The 22,766-nt window shown below is 57.2% G+C and overlaps 1 protein-coding gene across 7 annotated transcripts in view; it reads left to right on the plus strand.

Moving 5' to 3' along the window:
- ADGRL1 (adhesion G protein-coupled receptor L1) overlaps positions 1-20,000 on the plus strand; it is a 49,351-nt gene extending 29,351 nt beyond the window's left edge. For 2 of the 7 annotated variants that reach the window (XM_021083702.1, XM_021083703.1), the window contains exons 2-21: positions 1,992-2,006; positions 5,597-6,397; positions 7,210-7,524; positions 8,224-8,327; positions 8,644-8,829; positions 9,153-9,191; positions 9,375-9,558; positions 9,740-9,862; positions 10,305-10,519; positions 10,814-10,984; positions 11,402-11,611; positions 11,701-11,921; positions 12,107-12,173; positions 12,590-12,681; positions 13,187-13,355; positions 14,924-15,052; positions 15,238-15,334; positions 15,428-15,556; positions 15,711-15,728; positions 16,134-18,761. In XM_021083702.1, coding sequence (XP_020939361.1) covers positions 5,716-6,397; positions 7,210-7,524; positions 8,224-8,327; positions 8,644-8,829; positions 9,153-9,191; positions 9,375-9,558; positions 9,740-9,862; positions 10,305-10,519; positions 10,814-10,984; positions 11,402-11,611; positions 11,701-11,921; positions 12,107-12,173; positions 12,590-12,681; positions 13,187-13,355; positions 14,924-15,052; positions 15,238-15,334; positions 15,428-15,556; positions 15,711-15,728; positions 16,134-16,876 — 3,894 coding nt within the window. In that variant the 5' untranslated portion in view covers positions 1,992-2,006; positions 5,597-5,715 and the 3' untranslated portion in view covers positions 16,877-18,761. Of the gene's footprint in view, positions 1-1,991; positions 2,007-4,361; positions 4,447-5,596; positions 6,398-7,209; positions 7,525-8,223; positions 8,328-8,643; positions 8,830-9,152; positions 9,192-9,374; positions 9,559-9,739; positions 9,863-10,304; positions 10,520-10,813; positions 10,985-11,401; positions 11,612-11,700; positions 11,922-12,106; positions 12,174-12,589; positions 12,682-13,186; positions 13,356-14,923; positions 15,053-15,237; positions 15,335-15,427; positions 15,557-15,710; positions 15,729-16,133 lie in introns of all 7 variants that reach the window. The other 5 variants (XM_021083697.1, XM_021083701.1, XM_021083698.1 and 2 more) reach the window with 5 other exon arrangements.

Consider the following 22,766-nt stretch of genomic DNA (forward strand, 5'->3'; position numbering starts at 1 on the left):
TCAGGGTGTCCAAAAATGAAAAAAATAAAATAAAATAAAACAATAGATGACAAACCGAGCTTCTCCTGAGGCAGGTAAGGTAAAGGGCAGGAAAAAAAATCCCTGGTCCAAGAGATGTCCAAAGCAGGTAGATACCATGCAGGCAAAGAAGCAGGAAAAAGGAGTTCTTGTTGTGGCTCAGCGGGTCAAGAACCCAGCTGGTATCCATGAGGATGCGGCTTCAGTCCCTGGCTTTGCTCAGCGGATTAAGGATCCAGCATTGCTGTGAGCTGTGGTATAGGTCACAGACGTATCCTGGATCCCCAGGTGCCATGGCTGTGGCGTAGACGGGTAGCTATAGCTCCGATTAGACCCCTAGCCTGTGAACTTCCGTATGCCGTAGGTGTGGCCCTAAGAAGAAAGAAAAAAAGAAGAAGCAGGGAAAAAGTGGGTGTGGGGGAGAAGGGCTTAGAGACCTCCTGAAGCCAAACCTCCAAGTCTGGCCTGGGGGACATGACCCACAGACCAAGAGGGCCCAGGGGATGGAGGGCAAGGTAGCCCAGGGGATGGGCAGCTCCCAGTCTGATGGGAGAGAGCTAGCCTGAGCCCTGGAGGAGGGGCTCACACACGCGCGCGCACACACACACACTCACGGTCACACACGGGCTGAGCTAGCTCCTGGTCCCAGAAGAGGGCTGGCATTAAAAGGGTGATGGAAGCCAGGCCACAGAATAGGGAAGCCAGGCACTCACTTATCCCCCAAACACTTCGCTGAGCACCTCCTGTGTACCAGGCCCTGGATGAGGCGCTGGGAGAGGAGCCAAACACTGCCTCCTCCTGAGAGGGGGCAGGAGATAGAGGCCCGGGTCAGAGGTCTCTAAGGGGCCAGGGATACAGAACCTGGAGGGGGAGCAGCCTGGGCAGGCATCTTGCTCTAGGCTTCAGAGGCTGGGGTGACCCCAGTGCTGGTTAGGGGTGGGTGCAGGGGCTACCGTGGGAAGGGAGCAGTGGGTGTGTGGGACTCCCCCTGGCCCCCACTCACACACTGGACAGGCCCGACTAACGCTGGATTTGCCTTGCAGCTGAGCACAGTCTAACCGTGCCCCCTTCCTCCCCCAGGTGCCGCCCGCCCACCCCAGCAGTGGGCTGGGGAGCTCCCAGCTCCTGGGCCCCCGGGGGTTGGGGGGGGAGAGCTGGGCAGAGAAACTGAGCCCCAGGCTTGCCCCGGGGGAGTGTGGGAGCGTGTCTGTGCCCCCACCTGCTGTCCTGCCTGTCTGTGATGTTGCCCCACCCCAGCCTCTTCCCCCTCTGCCTCTGTCTCCCCCACAGGGCCCTTTGAAGCCCAGGGGGCTCTGCCTGTTTGCCTCTCCGTCACCCTGTGTCCACTGCTGCCACCCTCTCTCTGTGTTGGCTTTTGGGGGGGGTTCTGAGGGTTTGGGGACACTCAGCTGGACTCTTTCAAGGCCAGCACAGAAGGGGAAGGAGTTCAGTGTGTTCTCTGATGCACAGCTGCCGGGCCCCAGGAGGCACTGAACCCCCTCCTCTGGGCCCCCAGTTTTGGCAGGAGGGCAGCAGGCAGGGCTGGAGGGGATCCAAGTGGTTCCTCCACCCCCCATCCCTCCTTGGTGCCCCCCTAAGCAGAGCCATCTCCCAGCTGGGCCTTCCCCCACACACCAGGGCCTGCTGCACTGAGGGTGCCGGTTCTCATCTGAGGGCTCTGCCCCCTGCCTGCCTGTACCCCCCACCCCCTGTGTCTCTCTTGGTCTCTGTCCTCCTGTGTGTCTCCCCCTCCCTGTGACTGTCTCCCAACACCCTCCCTAGAGGAAAGGACTTGGGGGTGGGGGCTGATGCTACGTTCCGGGTTGGGGAACCAGGAGTGAGGAAAGAAAGGAAAAGGGGGCGTGTTGCCAGAAAAGAAACGAAAGCAATTTAATCTTTTTTTTTTTTCTCTTTTTTTCTTGCACATTTTTTTTTCAATTTGTTTTCTCTCTCTCTTCCGATGCTTAAAGTAGAAGTGGAGCAGAAAGGTAAACGCACTGTTACCAATGCTAACCCCTAACTCAGACTTTGTTTTACCTGTACCATACTTATGTGACCCGCCCTCCCCTCCAGCCCCTTCTTTTCCCCCCCCCCCCAACTTGGTCTAGTCGCTTTCCCTCACCCCGGTGTCCCCCCCAGTGGGGCCAGCCCTGGTGTGGCCAGGCGACTCCACCCTCCAGACACCCGAGGAAGCTCCTCTCTGAGCTCGGGCAGGACCTTCTGTCTCTCTCTCTGCCTCTCTCTCCTTTCTCTCTCTCCCTGTCCCTCCTTCCTAGTCCCGGCCCTTTCGAGGGGACCTGGCCTTCTCTCATACTTCTTTTGCCTCCTTCAGGAGAAGTGTGTAAGCATCCGGGGCGGGTGGGGAGGGAGGGACCCCCTCCCCTGGCTCCCAACTGGGGGCAGAGGGCACCGGGTGAGCCGTCTCTCTCTCTTCTTCCTGCCCCAACTTTTGTAACATGTGTCTCGTTTGGGGGAGGGGGAGCAGGGTGGAGGGAACACTTTGTTTTCCTTTTGGGGAGCAGATTCCTCCTCTTCCTCTCTCTCTCTCTCTCTCTCTTTCTCTCTGGCTCCTGGTGGCTTAAGTTCCTTCTGGTTTGGCGTTTCCAAGGCCCAGAGCTGTTTTGGAGCACGGAGCACCAGTTTCCCCACCCCCAACCCCCATCCTCCACCAGCGGGAGAGCCCAGCCCTGGGGAGGGGTATAAGCTGTCCCCAGCCCTGGGAGGGCAGCCTGCCAAATTGGGGCGAGGGGGTGGGGGCGGACCTCACGGTGGGGGGAGCGAGGGGCGGGGGAAGTGTTTTTTTTTTTTTTTTTTTTTTTCCTCTGGTTCTGAAATACTTGCGAAGCTGCAGTCAGGGTTTCTTCTGGGCTGTTGTGGTTAGAGGACCAGGGAGAGGGGGGGCGGGGGAGGTCTAGGCTGGGTCAGGGGACTTCAACGAGCACCGTAATTTCTTGCAGGTGAAACCTTCAGCAGAGGAGGGGAGAACTCCGTGGTGGGCAGGGCTGCAGCAGAAGGGCTTGGAGGCCTTCGATGCTGGGGATGGTCCCTTCCTCCCCTGAAAGTTTTGGGAATTTGACAGCTCTGAGACAGGCAGCAGGGGGCAGGGCTGGAAGAGATGACCTTTCAGGAAAACTTTTGCCTTGAAATTACGGTGGTCTATGGAGCATCCCCTTTGAGGGAGGTGGGATGGGGTCCCTCCGAGCTGCTCCCCTCCCCCCTTGTCCCCTCCCCCCCATCTCATAGAGGCCTGGGCAGCCAGCCCAGCGCCCTGCCCCTCACTGCACCCTTCCACTCTCTCCCTCTCTCTCCTGGAGTCTCTCTCCCACCCAGCACCAGACACTCTTCTTGCAGGCCCGGTGGTGGTTTGGATACGGCAGCCTGGGATCTTTTCTCTTCAAGGGGCGGGTGGGAGGAGGCTGGAGGGCAGAGGAGGTCTTGGGAGCTTGGTGCTGGGGAGGGGTCCTTGCTGGCAAAGGCCCCAGGCAGACTCTTCCTCATCTTCTCCCCCTCCCCCTGGGTAACCTCTAACCACGTTTTCCTCCTCCATGCCCTTCCAACCAGGCCAGGCTCTGAGACCTCCCATTGCCCCCCTCACACACACCAACATATCTGCTCAGGCGTCACAAAGCTGGTGGGGGGAGGGCCCAGACTGGGAAGAGCGGAGACTCAGGCACAGGGGGGAAGAGCAGTGGCTAGGTGCGCTGGACAGAAGGTGCAAGCCAACCCCTCAGGCCCCTGGGGACAGGGAGATGGTGGAGCCCCAGGGCTCAGGCCAGGAGCCTTCTGGTTCCCGCCTCCCTCTGTGCGCCAGACTCCCCTCCCCCTTCTAAAACATGCTCCTGGCTGCTTGTGCCTGGAGACCCTTGGGTCAAACTGTCCTAAAGCTGTGAAGGGAGGGCTGGCTATTCCCACTCACCCACCTAAGCCTGCTGAAGAAGGAGGCTGGAAGTGGGGGAATGAGGATTGGTTTCTGTCCAAGCCCCTCTAGCCACTGTGGCCATCCCCCAAGCTGATGCCAAGTCCCAGCCCTCCCTGTCCCCTCGGGGCCAGCTGCTTTGGTGACAGGCCAAGCAAGAGCAGAGAATTCACTGCAAACTCTCACCCTGGCCTGTCCGTGGGTTCTGCTAGGAGGGAGGTGAGAGGGAGGCCCCAGCCATCCTGGATGGAGGGACGTCATCACCATGGGAGGAGGAGGGGAGCCTGGCCACACTGACTGAAAGTCCAGACCCCCACCGGGTCAGTAAGGGGAGGCTAGGCATAGGTGGCTCTGGGACGTGACTGGGCAAGGGTGGGCAGGCCATTGGTGGCCAACGAGATGCAGTTGAGGTTTTCCTCCTTTTCAGGGAATGGGGGGGTGGGGCGGGGCCCCCCACCTTTCTGACATCAGCGCTGCCTTGGTCCCTCCTCCCGAGCCGGGGATGGTTGCAGGTAAATCGGGGTCGGGGCAGGGGGGTGGGGGGAGCTGTCGGGGGCGGGCTGGGTCTTTATCCTAGCACCTGGTTCCCTCCCTTGCCCCCTCTGAGCTGGACCTGGGACTGCCCCCCCAAGGGACCCTCAGTCGGGCCTGGGCCTTGGAGTGAATTCTCTGCTCACCCCCCTCTCTCCTCGCCAGCACTAACCCTTTCTTCCCAGGTGCTCTCCAGCGTGCCTCCCTTGGAGCCAGGACCTCGCCGAGCCCCCCCACCCGACCCCACCTTGTCTCTCTTCCCTCCACACAGCTCTCCTTCCCCTTCCCCAACTCTCCCGGGAGTCCCCTCCCTTCCCATGTCCTCCCCCGCTCCCCTGTGCACCAGTGTCAGTGTCTGCTGCTGAATGAACCCCATGAGAGACCCTGCCGGCTGGGGGCAGGGCTGGGCACCCACAGGAGGGGCTGGACTTTTCTGAAAACCCTTCCTCAGCTACTGATTTCATGGGTACTGGGTGTGGGGGGTGCCACAGGCTGCCTGAGGAACCTTGGGTGCCTTCCCACCCTGGAATAGGAGTGGACTCCTCACACCCACCCACAGTGGGTATGGAAATGTCACTCTGCCTTGCAGTTTTTGCAGGAGGAAGAATGGAGTTTAAAAAAAAAAAAAAAATCTGTGTCCTGATGTGGTTGGTGAAGGATGGGACCCTTGACCCTAGCTCTTCCATAGGGGGCGTAAATGCTGGCAAAGGGGCAGAGCCCTGAGTCTCTGGAGCCTCAAAACCGCCAGTGGCTGCAGCGAGGAAGTCGTTTCCACCTCCACTTAAGGCACACGGATGTAGGATGGCTCTTGCCAAACCCCTTATCCCCAGCCTGTGGGGTCTCTAGCAGCCAGGGAAGGAAAGAGGGGCACCACTTCCCCCCACTAACCCTGCTCTTAATGGCCTCCAGGGTTGACATCTCCAGGGAGAGGGGCAGCTGGGCGGGGCAGGGGTCCCAGCCCGGAAACCCCCTTCCCATCACCAGCCCTACCAAGCAACCGTGACTGCAGCAGCAGGAGGGGACAGCCTGGCTCCCCCCTGGCCGCGTGACCAACTTGCCTCTCTCTCTCCCCCTCCCTCGCCCCTGCTCTTCCTCTCCCCTGTGTCCTCCCCGCCCACCCGCCTGGCCCAGTCTTCGTGTGCCCAGGGACCCTGCAGAAGGTGCTGGAGCCCACCTCGACACACGAGTCAGAGCATCAGTCTGGCGCGTGGTGCAAGGACCCACTGCAGGCAGGTGACCGCATCTACGTCATGCCCTGGATCCCCTACCGCACGGACACGCTGACCGAGTACGCCTCGTGGGAGGACTACGTGGCAGCACGCCACACCACCACCTACCGTCTGCCCAACCGCGTGGACGGCACAGGTTTCGTGGTCTACGACGGCGCCGTCTTCTACAACAAGGAACGCACGCGCAACATCGTCAAGTATGATCTGCGCACGCGCATCAAGAGCGGGGAGACGGTCATCAACACGGCCAATTATCATGATACGTCGCCCTACCGTTGGGGGGGCAAGACCGACATAGACCTGGCGGTGGATGAGAACGGCCTGTGGGTCATCTATGCCACTGAGGGCAACAACGGGCGGCTGGTGGTGAGCCAGCTCAACCCTTACACGCTGCGCTTCGAAGGCACGTGGGAGACCGGCTACGACAAGCGCTCAGCGTCCAACGCCTTCATGGTGTGCGGGGTCCTCTACGTGCTTCGCTCCGTGTACGTGGACGACGACAGCGAGGCGGCCGGCAACCGCGTGGACTACGCCTTCAATACCAACGCCAACCGTGAGGAGCCTGTCAGCCTGGCTTTCCCCAACCCCTACCAATTTGTCTCTTCTGTCGACTATAACCCTCGTGACAACCAGCTCTATGTCTGGAACAACTATTTTGTGGTGCGCTATAGCCTGGAGTTTGGGCCACCCGACCCTAGTGCTGGTGAGGACAGCTTAAGTTTGCTCCCCAATCCCACCTTGGTCCCAGGGTGGGGGGTGCACTCTGTGAGCTCTTAGGGATCTGGAGGTGGGTCCTGGGGAGCCGTGGAGGTCACAGGCATGGCGATGTGACAGAGGCTGTTCTGAGCAACTTCTCTGATCCTCAGAGTATGAAACAGGGATTGTTACTGCCTCCATTTTACAGATGAAGAAACCCAAGAACTGGGTGGGTAGGAGACTAACTTGCTTATTTGAGGATTTGAACCAAGGACTCTGGGCTCCTAGCCAAGCTGCACTCTGTCTCCCAGAGGCCTGTGCATTTTGAGCCCTGGAACCCCTTCAGCCAAAATCTTGAGTGGAAGCCCAGTATCAGTAAAACAGAACAAAAGCTGAGCTGCTGATGTTGACCAGGGTCGGGGCCCCCTCAGCTGCCCTAAACCAACTCTAAACAGCCCCCATAGCTCCAGGGAGCTGGATCTAATCCAAAAGGAGGAACTGAGGCCCTCCCAGAGGGAAGGGATGTGGCCAAGTCAGACCAGAGTGAGTGTAGAATGAGGGTGGGAGGTAGCCGTGTGCAACAGCCTCCAAACACCTCCGTGCTGGCTGGTCCTCTGTGATTGTGCTCGCAGACCTCAAGAGTACGAACTAGTGAATTGTTGCCATTTTCTTATGCTTTAGATGGCCCCAGGGGTACGAGGGCCCTCTGGGCAGAGGCCAAGGGCAAGTTCCCAGACCTTTTGGGGACCAGGATAGCTTTCCACTTCAATAGCCTCTAGCACAAGGGTAACCCTATCACATATCCCCTCTTCCTTCCAGGCCCAGCCACTTCCCCACCCCTCAGCACGACCACCACAGCCCGGCCCACGCCCCTGACCAGCACAGCCTCGCCCGCAGCCACCACCCCGCTCCGCCGGGCGCCTCTCACCACGCACCCTGTGGGTGCCATCAACCAGCTGGGACCTGACCTACCTCCAGCCACTGCCCCGGCCCCCAGCACCCGGCGGCCCCCAGCCCCCAATCTGCATGTGTCCCCTGAACTCTTCTGTGAACCTCGAGAGGTGCGGCGGGTCCAGTGGCCAGCCACCCAGCAGGGCATGCTGGTGGAGAGGCCCTGCCCTAAGGGGACTCGAGGTGAGTGCAGAGTTGAGGTTACCTCTGCTGCAGCAGGGGCTTGGGGAATGGCCACTGCTGGTCTGGCCAGGGAGGGGACGGGGACATGCCCATCACCCAGCTTAGCCTAGGTGCACTTACCTGTGCATCTCCCTTGCCTGAGCATGGCCTTTGTGCAGGGGTCACACCTGATGTCTGTAGCTGTAAACCCAGAGCCCAAAAGAGCACAGTAGCAGAGTTGGTTTCCCTGCTTTGTTCCCTATGCCCTTCTGTAATACTAAGCACCTGCCTTATGCAAAGTGCTGGGTGGACCCTGCAGGGAGCCCATGGGAAGTGATTTGGGTGGCAGGACACAGAAGCTGAAGTGCCACAGAGAGTGGGGCTGGGACCACATGCTCCAGGGATCTGAGGGGAGGGTCAGAAGAGTGGGGGGGAGTGGTGAGGCCTCCAAGGTGGGCTTTGCTAGAAGGTTCCAGCTGTGGTAGGCAAAGATAGAAAAGGAGCCAAGAGGGAGGGTTTAGGGAAAGTGAAGGGTGGCTTATGTCACCTCAGAGTGACACCTCTCTTGACTGTCCGGCCCACTTCATGTCTGGTCTTCCATGTTCCCCTCACCTCTCTCCTCTCCCCCTCTTTCTTTCATCTCCTTTCTTCCTGCTTTGGCCCATCCTTCTCTCCTTCCCTGTGCTTCCCTTCTCTGTTCCTGTCTGTCTGTCCCTACAGGAATTGCCTCCTTCCAGTGTCTACCAGCCCTGGGGCTCTGGAACCCCCGGGGCCCTGACCTCAGCAACTGCACCTCCCCCTGGGTCAACCAGGTGGCCCAGAAGGTACCAGCAGCAGCTGCTCCTCACAGACAGGCACATGTGCTCACACAGCGGGCCCTTGGTGCCTGGGCACAGGGCCCAGCAGGGGCAGTGGAACAACTGGGGAGAGGAGCAGGGGCCGGCAGGTCTGGGAGGCAGGACTGTGGGTCCACTCCTGGGCCTACAGAGGGAGCAGAGCTAGATGGGGAGGGAGAGGGAAGACAGGGAGAAGGACTGCTGAGAGAGGGCTGAGAGGGGCTGAGCAGGCTGGGCGTGTGAAAACAACCATGTGGGAAGCAGGATGGTCCCTGACAGAGACCCCCACTCCCACCTCACACAGATCAAGAGCGGGGAGAATGCAGCCAACATTGCCAGCGAGCTGGCCCGCCACACCCGGGGCTCCATCTATGCGGGTGACGTGTCCTCCTCTGTGAAGCTGATGGAGCAACTGCTGGACATCCTGGATGCCCAGCTGCAGGCCCTGCGGCCCATCGAACGCGAGTCAGCTGGCAAGAACTACAACAAGGTGGGGCCTGGCAGCAGGGCCAGTGGACACTGCCCTGGGCACTTAAGAAATATCCAGACTAGTACCACAGCTGGGCTGCCACCCACCCATCAGAGAGGAAGGAAAGACAGGCCCCAGGACTACTGGGTCTCCCTCCTGGACTGCCCTGTAAGGTCCTGGGGGAGGGCGATCCCTTAGGAGTGGCTCTTGCTCATGGTCTAGCCCCAGGTCAGTAGCAGAGGCAGAAGTGCAAGCTCCCCAGGGGCCCAGATGTGAGTGTCGGGGTTGGAGGAGTAGGTAGGGCTGGGAGGCCAAGCCTGACTGTATCCCATCTCTTTCCCTAGATGCATAAGCGGGAAAGAACCTGCAAGGACTACATCAAGGTGAGGCCGAGGGGCTCCTGCTGGCCGAGGGGGTGGGGCAGCCCTTGTCACTCCTGGAAAGGCCCCAGATGGCACTGGGGACAGAGGTTCAGAGAAGGGGACACAAAGCCCAGCCCAAGGAACTGGAGGATGTAGGGGGAATCACAGCGCTGCCTCCCCCACACCCTACCCCTGCCCTCGTAGGCTGTGGTGGAGACGGTGGACAACCTGTTGAGGCCAGAGGCTCTTGAGTCCTGGAAGGATATGAATGCCACCGAGCAGGTGCACACGGCCACCATGCTCCTGGACGTCCTAGAGGAGGGCGCCTTCCTGCTGGCCGACAACGTCAGGGAGCCTGCCCGCTTTCTGGCCGCCAAGCCGAATGTGGGTGAGTGCTGTAGTCATGCCGGGGCCAATCTGGGTACCAATCTTGACTAGTGGGGTCTGCCCAGCCTGAAGACCACAGGGGATACCCTGGCTCTCGATCTCGGGCCTCTTGCCACAGCCCGGGCCCCTGGACTGTGGACAGACCCTAACCATGTGTACCTTGCCATTCCCTGTCCCCGCAGTCCTAGAGGTCACAGTTCTGAACACCGAAGGCCAAGTGCAGGAGCTGGTGTTCCCCCAGGAGTACCCAAGCGAGAACTCGATCCAGCTGTCCGCCAACACCATCAAGCAGAACAGCCGCAACGGTCAGTGCCTGAGCTCTGTGCCAGCATCCCTGCTCCTCTTATGGGGGATAGCAGTTCCTGATTTTTATCAGATTGTAGAATCCCATAAGAGGTATCCACCATTCAAGCTAGTGTAACACTTCAGAGGATTCATAGAGACCCCCGCAAAGCCCCACAGAACCTAGGACACTTTGCAGTTTGTAGAGCTCACTCCCGGGCAGTAGTATTCTCCTAGCTCAGGCAGGATTGTCCCTTTTGAGAGTAAAGCCCAGAAAGGTTATGGATTTGCAGAAGGTCACACAGTAAGTGAGAGATGTGCTGGGAACCCAGTCCCTGGAAGGGCTCTCCCAGAGGTCCATTTGCCTGAGCTGCAGCCTGACTTCAGAAGTCCTGGTGGCCAGCATGGCTGGAGCTGTGCCAGCCAGGGGCTGACAACACACCCCGTTGTGCCTGTCTTCCCCAGGAGTGGTCAAAGTTGTCTTCATTCTCTACAACAACCTGGGCCTCTTCCTGTCGACTGAGAACGCTACGGTGAAGCTGGCGGGCGAGGCAGGCCCAGGGGGCCCGGGGGGCGCCTCCCTGGTGGTGAACTCACAGGTCATCGCAGCATCCATCAACAAGGAGTCCAGCCGAGTCTTCCTCATGGACCCTGTCATTTTCACTGTGGCCCACCTGGAGGTGAGCTAAGGTGCCCCCTTTCTCCATGAGGGCCCCAGCATCCTCCATTTTCCTAGGCTATGTATCCTCCCCTACTGTGTGATCACCCACCCCAAGAGCAAGTTACAACCTCTCCCTGGGGCACCAGCCCCCAACTCAGCAGCTTGGGCCATTTGTCCCCAGGCACCTCAGACTGTTACCTGGAGCCCAAAGCCCCAGGCACTTCTCTCCTGCTTGTCACTATCCCTGTAGTTGGGCACAGGGGCCGGAGTGGGATTCCCTAGATCTGACCCCTCGGCCACTACCACACAACAGGCCAAGAACCACTTCAATGCCAACTGCTCCTTCTGGAACTACTCGGAGCGTTCCATGCTGGGCTACTGGTCAACCCAGGGCTGCCGCCTGGTGGAGTCCAACAAGACCCATACCACCTGTGCCTGCAGCCACCTCACCAACTTTGCTGTGCTCATGGCTCACCGTGAGATCGTAAGCTGGCCGGTGCTCTGCTCCTCCGGGCAGGCCCCCCCCTTGCTCGCCCAGCTTTGCATGGCATAGAGAGAGCTGCATGGGCAGTGCCAGGGAAGGCCAGCTTCATGGGCAGGGGGGCCCCAAGTCTTGCCCAGGGCCTGAGGCCATACGTCTGGTTTTCTCTGGTCACGGTCCCACATTCTTCCAAGGCATTCTGGAGAAGCAAGTTGGTGTCACCTTTGTCATCTCTCCACGAGCCTTCCAGAGCATGAGGAAGTGAGCGTGCCGCCTGCACAGGGGTGGGGGCTGGCAAGTTGGCCAGGGGGGCAGAAGGCCTGGTGGGTGGCACTGGTAGTGCTTGTGACCCACGGCCTTGCCCGTAGCTGGCACTAAGCTGAGCCCTGGCTGCGTGCAACACCCCTGCTCCTTCCCCAGTACCAGGGTCGCATCAACGAGCTGCTGCTGTCGGTCATCACCTGGGTGGGCATCGTCATCTCCCTGGTCTGCCTGGCAATCTGTATCTCCACCTTTTGCTTCCTACGGGGACTGCAGACTGACCGAAACACCATCCACAAGAACCTGTGCATCAATCTCTTCCTGGCTGAGCTGCTCTTCCTGGTTGGGATAGACAAGACTCAGTATGAGGTGAGTGGGCCTCTGGGGCAGGAGGGGCTGGAAGGAGAGGTGACACCAGCAGGGCAGCCCCTCACCTGTGGTGCTCCCCGCCCCCCTAGATTGCCTGCCCCATCTTCGCCGGCTTGCTGCACTACTTCTTCCTGGCTGCCTTCTCCTGGCTGTGCCTAGAGGGCGTGCACCTCTATTTGCTGCTGGTGGAGGTGTTTGAGAGCGAGTACTCCCGCACCAAATACTACTACCTGGGCGGGTACTGCTTCCCGGCCCTGGTGGTGGGCATCGCAGCTGCCATCGACTACCGCAGCTACGGCACCGAGAAGGCGTGAGTCTCCCCTTCGCCCCCGAGTGTCTCCTGGCTCCTTGCTCAGCAGCACCCCGAGGGCACTGGCCTCCCTCCTCCTGAGCCCTGAGGCCACAGTCAGCAGAGTCCCTGGGCTCCTGGCATCGGAGGGAGGGAAGGGCCCACACCCCTTACCTCTTTCTACCCCGGCCCTGCTTCCTTTACAGCTGCTGGCTCCGCGTGGACAATTACTTCATCTGGAGCTTCATTGGGCCCGTCTCCTTTGTTATTGTGGTAAGTTGGAAGACAGCAGCCCCCAGTCTTTGTCCTTCATCCAGGCTAGCCTTGACCCAAGCCCTTCATTTTCCCTGAGCCCTTGAAAACCATCAGAACTGAGCGGCCAGCTAAGAAAACAAGAGCAGAGTGGGTCTGTAGAGCTCTAGCACTGAGGTCTGTCAGTCTCTGTCCATCATCCAGGAGCTGTGATTTGAGCCCCAGATCTGTGTCAGGCCGTGGACCCTGTCCCCCCAGTCCTGGGAGACACATTAACAGTTATATCAGTTAGCATGCCCCTGGGGACAGGTATAGATAGGAGCAGGGGGGGGTCCTGAAGAGGGAGGGGCGGGGAGTCAAGGCTGAACCCAGGCTAGGAGCTGACAGCAGGAGGCAGAGGGACCCTGGCCCAGCTCCTCCCCTCATCCTGCCCCCAGGTGAACCTGGTGTTCCTCATGGTGACTCTGCACAAGATGATCCGGAGCTCATCTGTGCTCAAGCCTGACTCCAGTCGCCTCGACAACATTAAGTGAGCACCCCCTTCCCGTACCCATGCGCTAAGAACCCTGAGCTGGCCAGGCCTCTTCCAGGGTTTCCTAAAAGGGGGTGTTCTCACTTCTGGGGTCTGTTACATACTGCAATTTTAAGGACAAAGGTGGTGTTATTGTGCTCTTTGGGTTATCTTTTTAATAAGTGTTAGAAAACAAGGCATTGGCACATCGAGCTCTGGTTTTAGGCACATAACTGCTTAGAGTGAGGCAGAGTTCAAAAACATAGTCCATTTCAGGGTAACTTAAAGAGAAGTGACAAAAATAGTTTAAAGTTCTGAAATATGGCCCAAAGGATGAAGGCTGCAGGGGAATGACCCCTGACTTCCAACTGCCCTTCAGGCTCAGCCTGAGTGAAAGCATTGCTGGGCAGGCCTGCTCACTCCAGGGCAGTGTCCAGGCCCACCCAGAGGGACGCGCAGCAGGGAGAGGCATCTCTGCTGGTGGGGACTTTGACGTCCCCGTCCCCTCTCCACCTGTCCCCAGATCCTGGGCCCTGGGAGCCATCGCACTGCTCTTCCTGCTGGGCCTCACCTGGGCTTTTGGCCTCCTCTTCATCAATAAGGAGTCGGTGGTCATGGCCTATCTCTTCACCACCTTTAACGCCTTCCAGGGGGTCTTCATCTTCGTCTTTCACTGCGCCTTACAGAAGAAGGTGAGCACCAGGGAAGGGGCCAGGGGGCTGCCTTCTGCAGTGGGACCTGTTTCTGCCTGGAGAGACACGCAGGCTCATGGGCAGGGAGGTTTTAGCCAGGTGTGGAGAGGGTTCTGGAAAAGAGCAAGGTAGCACAGCCTAGAGGAAGGAGAAAGCAAGACAGATTCAGGGAGCTGGGAGAGCACAGGGCAGGGAGGTGGTGACAGACCCTCCCCACAGTGTGGGGCATAGATCAGGCATGTGGAGGGAAATGACCATGGGCACCACCCAGACAGAACATTTCCTACTTAATAGTAATGGGACAGACTGGGAGTTTTGTGGTGATAGGAAGTTTCCTTTTTAAGTAAAGTGTGTTCAAGTCTGAATCTTTAGGGAAAAAAAAAGGAGAAACAGAAGCAGAGGAATGCAGAGAGGGTGTACAGGCAGTAGGCTCAAGACCAAAGGCAGGGAAACTGAGCCAAGGCATTTTGGACCGGTCAGACTGACTGGTCTGGGGGGACAGGGCGGGGGTAAGGCTAAGGAGGGGAGTGGAGGAGTCTTGGCTACAAGGTTGACTGTATCCTTGCTCTGCTCAAAACTATCCCCTCGGAGTTCCCGTCGTGGCACAGTGGTTCCCGACTAGGAACCATGAGGTTGCGGGTTCCATCCCTGCCCTTGCTCAGTGGGTTAAGCATCCGGCGTTGCCATGAGCTGTGGTGTAGGCTGCAGATGCGGCTCGGATCCCGCGTTGCTGTGGCTCTGGTGTAGGCCAGTGGCTACAGCTCCAATTAGACCCCCTAGCCTGGGAATCTCCATATGCCACTGGAGCGGCCCTAGAAAAGGCAAAAAGACAAAAAAAAAAAAAAACCTATCCCCTCATCACACAGGGATATTCTTACACACCTCTGTGAGGCACACAGTCAAAACCAATCCTTGCATGGCCACCACCTCATGTAGTGACAGTGACAACCTTATAGGGGCCCCCAGGCCCACATGGTCCACCATAAGGCCCCCCTTTCCTTCCCTTCGCTCCAGCCATGCTCTGCTCTCTGACACCAGGAGGTACTCCCTCCTCAGGTCTTGTCACTTGCTCCTCCCCAGAGAGGCCCACTGCCTTATTTCTTTGAGGTTTCTGCTGAAACGTCTCCTTAGTGAGGCCTCCCCTGATTTATTTGAAATCACTCACCAGTGCTGCCCTGCCTAATCCCTGGCCATAGTTCTCTTGGGCAGCACCTCACACCATCAGACATCCTTCACAATGTACTGATGTTTGTATCCATGTTATATCCCTGTCTACTAGAAGATGCCAGCTCTGAGAAGTAGGGCTTTATGTCCAATTTGTGTCTATCCTCGGGGCTTAAGCCACGCCTGGCACATAAAGGATGCATGTTAAAGCTCTGCTGAGTGAATGAATGAGAAACTGTTGGTGGAGGTGGAGAAAGGAGGGTGGCCTGCGTGAGGAGAGACAGCTTGGCTGGCTCTTGGGGACAGGAGATAGTAAGCTTTCTGGTGCCTACTGGGAACTTGGTCTTGAGACTCCCAAGGCAGGGGTACCCACTGCCAGCTGCCTGTCCTCCTTGGCCCCCCAGGTGCATAAGGAGTACAGCAAGTGCCTGCGTCACTCCTACTGCTGCATCCGCTCCCCGCCTGGGGGCGCTCACGGCTCACTCAAGACCTCAGCCATGCGGAGCAACACCCGCTACTACACGGGGACGCAGGTATCCGGGCAGGGGCCGGGGTGCCAGGCAGGGCTCCCTGGGGCTGAGTGTTGGACCTGAGAGCCCAAGAGGCAGGGCAGTTCTCCGCCCAGGTCCCTGGTGGTGCTCATCAGGCAAGTGGTCTCAGAAAGATCCTGGAGGGTGGGCAGCCCAAGGGCCCCCTCACGTCTGGGCTGTGTCCCCAGAGCCGAATCCGGAGGATGTGGAACGACACAGTGAGGAAACAGACGGAATCCTCTTTCATGGCGGGCGACATAAACAGCACCCCTACCCTGAACCGAGGTGAGATGGCATCCCTCACCCCAGGCTTCAGTCCCTCAAGATTCCTGGGCCTGCATCTCCTGGCCGCCTTGTGACCTCTGACCTCCTGGGCAGGTACCATGGGGAACCATCTGCTGACCAACCCTGTGCTGCAGCCCCGTGGGGGCACCAGCCCCTACAACACCCTCATTGCTGAGTCGGTGGGCTTCAATCCTTCCTCACCCCCCGTCTTCAACTCCCCAGGTGAGAGCACTCTGGTGCTGGGAGAGGGTGACAGCCCTGGTCAGGGAGTGTGGGGTCTCCACTTGAGGCATCCTCCTGCCTCCTGAACTGGAGCCTGGACTTGGCATTGAGCTCTCTCACCTTCTCTCTCTTCCCTCCTGGCCGGCACATGCAGGGAGCTACCGGGAACCCAGTAAGTGTGATTATTTCCTGAGAACATTTCCAAGGCGGGGAGGGGAACTCCACCATGGCCTCCGCAGATGGCCTAACTTAGAAACTCGGGTGCTCTCTCCCACACATACTGCATGGTGTTGTGTTAGGTGGGGAATGAGGGTGATGGGGGGCAGAGCATGACCTGGTCACCTGATCTCCTCGTACTGCTGAAAGTCTGAGCCCCCCAGCTGGGAGGGGACCCTAGGGTAATTGTAAGTGGTCGCCACACCCACCTCCACTAATCTACTGCCGAGCTGCTGTCCCTGCTGCCAGTGGAAAAGCGGTACAAGACCCCAATCCCCAGGGGCAGGGGCGAGCCCAGGGAAAATCAGGCAAAGGCAGGCAACCACTCTGAACTCTCTGAGCAGCTCCCTTCTGCCTGCAGAGCACCCCTTGGGAGGCCGGGAAGCCTGCGGCATGGACACGCTGCCCCTCAATGGCAACTTCAACAACAGTTACTCCTTGCGAAGCGGGGATTTCCCTCCAGGGGATGGGGCCCCCGAGCCACCTCGAGGCCGGAACCTGGCCGACGCTGCTGCCTTCGAGAAGATGATCATCTCGGAGCTGGTGCACAACAACCTGCGGGGTGGCAGCAGCGGAGCCAAGGGCCCTCCACCGCCTGAGCCCCCCGTGCCGCCAGTGCCAGGGGGCAGCGGTGAGGAAGAGGCAGGTGGGCCCGGGGGTGCTGACCGGGCAGAGATCGAACTTCTCTACAAGGCCCTGGAGGAGCCACTACTGCTGCCCCGGGCCCAGTCGGTGCTGTACCAGAGCGATCTGGACGAGTCGGAGAGCTGCACGGCAGAGGACGGGGCCACCAGCAGGCCCCTCTCCTCCCCTCCAGGCCGGGACTCCCTCTACGCCAGCGGGGCCAACCTGCGGGACTCGCCCTCCTACCCGGACAGCAGCCCCGAGGGGCCTAGTGAGGCCCTGCCCCCACCCCCACCTGCACCCCCTGGCCCCCCTGAAATCTACTACACCTCGCGCCCACCGGCCCTGGTGGCCCGGAACCCCCTACAGGGCTACTACCAGGTGCGGCGGCCCAGCCATGAGGGCTACCTGGCGGCCCCAGGCCTCGAGGGGCCAGGGCCCGATGGGGATGGGCAGATGCAACTGGTTACCAGTCTCTGAGGGACCTCACGGACCAGGGGCTGGTGGCCCAGGCCAGGAAGGGAACCCTGGGTGGGGCTCTGATGGGAGAGGGAGGCTATGGAGGCAGTGGCTGATGGGCCACTCTCTGCAGGAGCCCCTCAGCCATGGGCCCTCCAGGGCTCTGCTGTGAGGGCCCGAGGTGCAGGGTTCACAGACAGGGTTTCCCACCAGCCATGTGCACCAGCTCAATTTGGGGGAAGTGCAGTAAGGAGCCAAGAGGTCCCCAGGGGAGTGAGGAAGGAGAAATTGGAAGGGTGCAGCCCACTCTTGACTTCCCCCTCCCTCCCTACTCTTCCTCCTCCCTGGAGGGAAATGAGGGCTCTGGGTTCCTTGGGCCAGAGGCCCTGCTGGATAGAACCTGTCAGCTGCTCCTCTCTTTGCAGCCAGAAGTGCTGCCAGCTGCACCGGGATGGAGCAGCAGGGGCAGGACAGATGGACAGGTTCCTCTGCACTACAGTTCCCTGCTCCATGGAGACTGGGGCCTCTGGCCCAGGAGAGAGCCCTAGAGGGGCAGAAAGCCCCAGGGCAAGAGGAATGGGCGGTTGTGGCTGGTGGTTTAAAGGTGGAACTTTCTCCGAAGCTCCTTCTCTCTGCTCTTTCGTCCCTGCCTTCCCAGCAAGCTGCCCCTTCAGCCCTCCTTGAGTGCACCCAATGACCCCCTCCCTTGGGGTGACTCCCGATGAAGCACAACTCCCCACAGGGCCCCCAGCCCACAGGGGTGGCCATATTTGAGCAGTTCCCAGTCCTGTGGGCTTGGCTATCTGGGGAGCAGATTTTGGGTCTGGATCTCCCTGGGGAGTGGGTCCTGGGCTTGGATCTTTCCCTAGGGGGCCCTCTTACCCCTTCCTCTCCTCTCCTCCTCCCCCATTGCTGTAAATATTTCAATGAAATGGAAAAGAAAAAAAAAAGACAAAAAAAAAAAAAAGAAAGAAAATCTCATCACTTGAAGCCACCGGGAGCCTGCGGCCCGGCCAGCCCGGGATTTCTCCGGAGCAGAGCTGCACCGCCGGGCCCTGGAAGCCAGGACTTCTCCATGTATTTGTGCATCCCCAGCCGGGGTGGGCGGGCCGCCAGAGCAGCTTTTTACAATCCAGAGACAGAAAACAAAATCTAGAAGCAACATCGAAACAAAGAACCCGTTTCCTTCCCGGCACCCGTTTCTGTCGCCTCCTTCCCTGCTTTGCCTCTCCCTGGCATCAGTCAGCCCTCCTGGGGCGTGTACCTCACTGCCTGCCCCAGGACTTGGGGCCTGTCTCCCCCTCCCCTCCCCACTGGCCCGGGGGAGGCACCCGCACACCCAAAGATGCTTTTGCCAAGATGGCTGTGCTGTCCCTTTGAGTTCCTGCTTCTTTGTATACTGCTTCTGGGACTCTCGGCCTGGGAAGGGGTTAATTTCCCACCTAGAGAGGTTGACAGGGAAAGGAAAATGACAGCGGGGTTTGATGGTGGTGGGTGTTAACTGAGAAGGGAGGGCTGGCAGTGGGGAGGTGATCTCTACCCTACACACTCCTGCATGGGAGGCAAAGCCAGTACCAGGGTCAGGCTAGAGTCAAGACACCTATGTTCTGAGGGCTCAACCCCAAACCTGCAGATGTCATAAGCTCCAGGCTTGGGATGTCACCTGAGTACCTCTCCCAGCCCCCTCCTCTTCAGTCTGTCACCATGGCCTTCCCAGCAACCGTCCTAACTCTTTGGGGAACAGCATAGTCCCATTGCCATACTAGCCCAGCCTTGTCATTGTCATTTCCCCAGTGGTGGTGGTCCTCCACCTCTGCTCTGATCCCTCATCTCTTTTGCCCCTCTTTTCTCACAAGTGCCATGAGTTTTCAAACATCTTCGGGTCTTAGCCTGCTGCTGCCATGAACTTCTTTGGGTTAAGGAGGAGGGATTCTAGGGAGGAACTAGGAGGAGGGGACAGATAGGTGGCTGGAGGGACCCTTTTTGCTGCTAGAAAGCCCCTCCCTTCTCCTGGGGAGCTGGGGCTTGCTTGTCCCCATCAGTTAGGGGAGAAGGGGTCAAACCAAAGACGGTGGTTTGTCCCACACAGGGGGACAGGAGTGGAGAGAAGGTAAGGTTGTGTTCCACCTGTTTTTTCCTGGTAGGGCGGCTTAACCCCTTTTATAAGACCATGGGTGAATCTGGACAGGGAGGTGAAGTAAGGAAGGGAACGGTCTTGCCCAGATGGCTCTGTGAGGGCAGGAGACAGCTCCATGGCTTTCTTGGGCTTTGCTAGGCCAGACACTCCTCTATGGGGAGGGGTGGCTAGAGATCTAAGAAGAGCTGGTAGGAGACAAGGATAGATGAAGGACTAGGCCTGGCCCAGGTATCAGCCCAGCTGGAGTCAGAGACTGCCTCTGACACCAGCAAAGAGGGCAGGGTGAGAGAGTTCCCCAGGGAACTGGACGCAAGCAAGGAGTCCCACTTCCTCTCCTCTGCCCAGTCCTCTTTTCATCTCTCCAGACTCCGACAATCAAGGGTGAGAGGGTGCAGCAGGTCCCTTGGTTCCCAGTCCAGCCAGAATCACCAATATGGGTTCCCAGGCCTCAGAGTTGTATGGCAGGGCCCCTGGTAGGACTGGACATCACTACAGTCCAGTATAAAGCTACCCCGGGAGCCCAGGTATCCCCCCCACCCCAACCAGACCTGGTGCCTTGATGCCCCCACCCCAGCTGGGACGGTATAGAGAAGGAAGGGTCTTGGTTTCCTCTCCTACTCACTTCCTTAGGCTCCTGAATTCATTTGCTTTTGAATCTTATTATTTTTCTGGGTTGTTTTGTTTTGTTTTGTTTTTTTGGTTTTGGTTTTCCTTGCCTTCCTTTTTCTCTGTCTCCACCACTTTCCCTATGTCTTTCTCATCGTCTCTTGTGTTTCTCTTCTCTCACCCTCAATTTCTCTGTCCATTCCGGGCCTCCTCCCCCTTCTCCCATTCCCCTGGTCCCTCCTTGGTCTCCTTTTCGATATGCCAAACCAATTTTGGGTCGAGTGCATTTAACGAGAACAAAACAAAAGGCTCATTAACAACAAGATCGTTTCAGAAAAAAAAAAGTTTTAAAAAATTGTTGAGTCAAAAAAAAATCAATAAAGAAATTAAGATTTCTTGGAATGATAAGAGTGGTGTGACTCATTTAGTGGAGGGGGGAGGCAAGAACTAGGTGAGTGGATCTGCACAGAGCATCCCCATGAGGCTGTGACACAATGAGGAACCTGTACTGAAGTGTTTAGAACCCACAGCAGGGGCCTGGTGAGTCACAGAATCATTGTTTATGGAACTGGGTAGTTTCCTGGGCCTGGTTGAGCAATTCAGGTGCAATTTTTGTCTGAATCATAAATGCACTAGGTGGAGGCTCCAATTTTACAGACAGGGAAACTGAGGCTTACAGCATCTGAATACATACACATCCAACTCTCTATGGGCCAGGCCAGTGTGCCATGTTACGTCTCAGAGAGCCCTTCTTGGCCCAGACATCTGTCTGCAGGCTATATCAGAGCACAGCACAGGAAATGTGTGCTGTGCCCTTCTGATTCCACCTGTCATTCCTAGACTCTCAAAATGCTACTGAAATGGTAATTTTCAGTGATGACAGCACAGTGGAATTGCATCATGTTTATTTCACATTCTCAAATACAACTGCCAGTGCTTAGAGAGAGAAGAATGAGCAATCAAACTGTTCAAGTACCTCTCTCCATGCCCTCTGCCCTCAACACAAACATCCAGGATGCTACACTCACCCGTTCTTCCCACTCCCCAACTACTCCTTCCCAGTCTTCATGGCTGGTCCCCTCTCATCTCCTGACCTCTTAATGTTGGCAAGGGCTCAGCCTTGGTCCTTTTCTCTATCTACACTCCCTTCCTAGGAGAGAGCTCTCATCCCATCTCACGGTTTTAAATACAGTTGTCCTCCGAGCAACACAGGTTTGAACTGTATAGGTTCACTTGATGTGGATTTTTTTTCAATAACTATACTGGAAATTTTTTGGAGATTTGTGACAATTTGAAAAAACTCTTAAGTTCCCATTGTGGCTCGGCGGTTAACGAACCTGACCAGTATCCATGAGGACACAGGTGCTATCCCTGGCTCTGCTCAGCAGGTAACGGATCTGGCATTGCCGTGGGCTTTGGTGGCCACAGACTTGTCTCAGATCTGGCGTTGCTATGGCTGTGGCGTCAGCCTGCAGCTGTAGCTCCAATTCGATCCCTAGCCTGGGAACCTCCATATGCTACAGGTATGGCCCTACATAGATTATGTATATATGTTAGTCAACTGTTTATGTTATTGGTAAGGCTTCCAGTAAACAGTAGGCTTTTAGTAAGGTTTTGGAAGAGTCAAAAGTTATACATGGATTTTTGACTGCACAGGGATTGGTACCCCTAACCCCTACATTGTCCAAGGGTCAGCTGTACTATTATGCTAACGACTTCCAAGTGCAGAGCTCCAGCCTCAACTTCCATCTTGAGCTCCAGATTCATTTATATCCAACTACCCACTCCACATCTCCCCCCAGGAATCTGGTAGGAGCTCAAATTTAACCTGTCCTAAACAGTTACATACATAAATACAGGGAGTTCCAACGTGGCTCAGCAGAAATGAATCCAACTAGCATCCATGAGGACATGGGTTTGATCCCCGGACTTGCTCAGTGGGTTAAAGATTTGGCATTGCTGTGAGCTGTGGTGTAGGTCATAGACGGCTCGGATCCTGCATTGCTGTGGCTGTGGCGTAGGCTGGCAGCTATAGCTCTGATTCAACCCCTAGCCTGAGAACTTCCATATGCCTCAGGTGCAGCCCTAAAAAAATTAAAAAAGACATAAATACATACACAAACACACACACACACACACACACACACACACACGGATACTCCAGTTCCCACAGGCTTCCCCACCTTGACTAATCACAAGTCCATCTGAGATTCAGGCTAAAACCCTTGGAGCTTCCCTTGAACTTGTTCATAGTTTCATACCCCACATCTAATCTGATAGTAGATGCAATGGTGGCTTTAACTTTAAAATATCTGGAATTACTAACTTGGTTCAAGCCACCACTGTCTCTCACTAGGACTGCTATTAATGGTCCCCTAACTAGCTCTCTTCCCCTCTTCAAGCTTTTCTCAACACAGAAACTAGAGTGATCTCAGTAATTATATCTTGTCCCTACTCTGTTCATAATTCTCCAAAGGCCTCCTCTCTCCCTCAGATGAAAAGCCAAGGTCAACACAATGGCCACAAGGCCCTACAGCATCAGATTAGCCCCATGGCTCTCCTCCTCCTTCCTTCTACTTCAGCCATACTGGGGTCTTCACTGTCCACAAATATGCAGGCACCCTCCCGCTTGTCTTAAGAGCCTTTGCACTGACGGTTCTATTTCTTAAGGTTCACTTATTCTCTTGCTGGGCTTATGAAAATCAGAGCTTCTGAGCAGGCCTTCTCAAGCTATTCCATTTAAACTGCAGTTGGCCACTCCAGAACTTCCTAACTCTTGTCTTGCTATTGCTTCTCATAGAACTCCCATCTCAGAAATTCCCTTGTGGCGCAGAAGGTTAAAGGATCCAGCATTGCTGCAACTGCAGAACAGATCCAATCCCTGGCCTGGGACTTCCACATGCCATGGCTGTGGCCTAAATAAATAAATAAATGAATAAATAAAATTCCCATTGCACAAACTATCTTTTTTTTTTTTTTTTTTTTTTGTCTTTTTGCCTTTTCTAGGGCTGCTTCCCACAGCATATGGAGGTTCCCAGGCTAGGGGTCAAATCAGAGCTGTAGCCGCCAGCCTCCGCCAGAACCACAGCAACGTGGGATCCAAGCCATGTCTGCAACCTACCCCACAGCTCACGGCAACGCCGGATCCTTAACCCACTGAGCGAGGCC

Source organism: Sus scrofa, chromosome 2, assembly GCF_000003025.6.
Source record: "Sus scrofa isolate TJ Tabasco breed Duroc chromosome 2, Sscrofa11.1, whole genome shotgun sequence".
Taxonomy (NCBI): Eukaryota; Metazoa; Chordata; class Mammalia; order Artiodactyla; family Suidae; genus Sus; species Sus scrofa.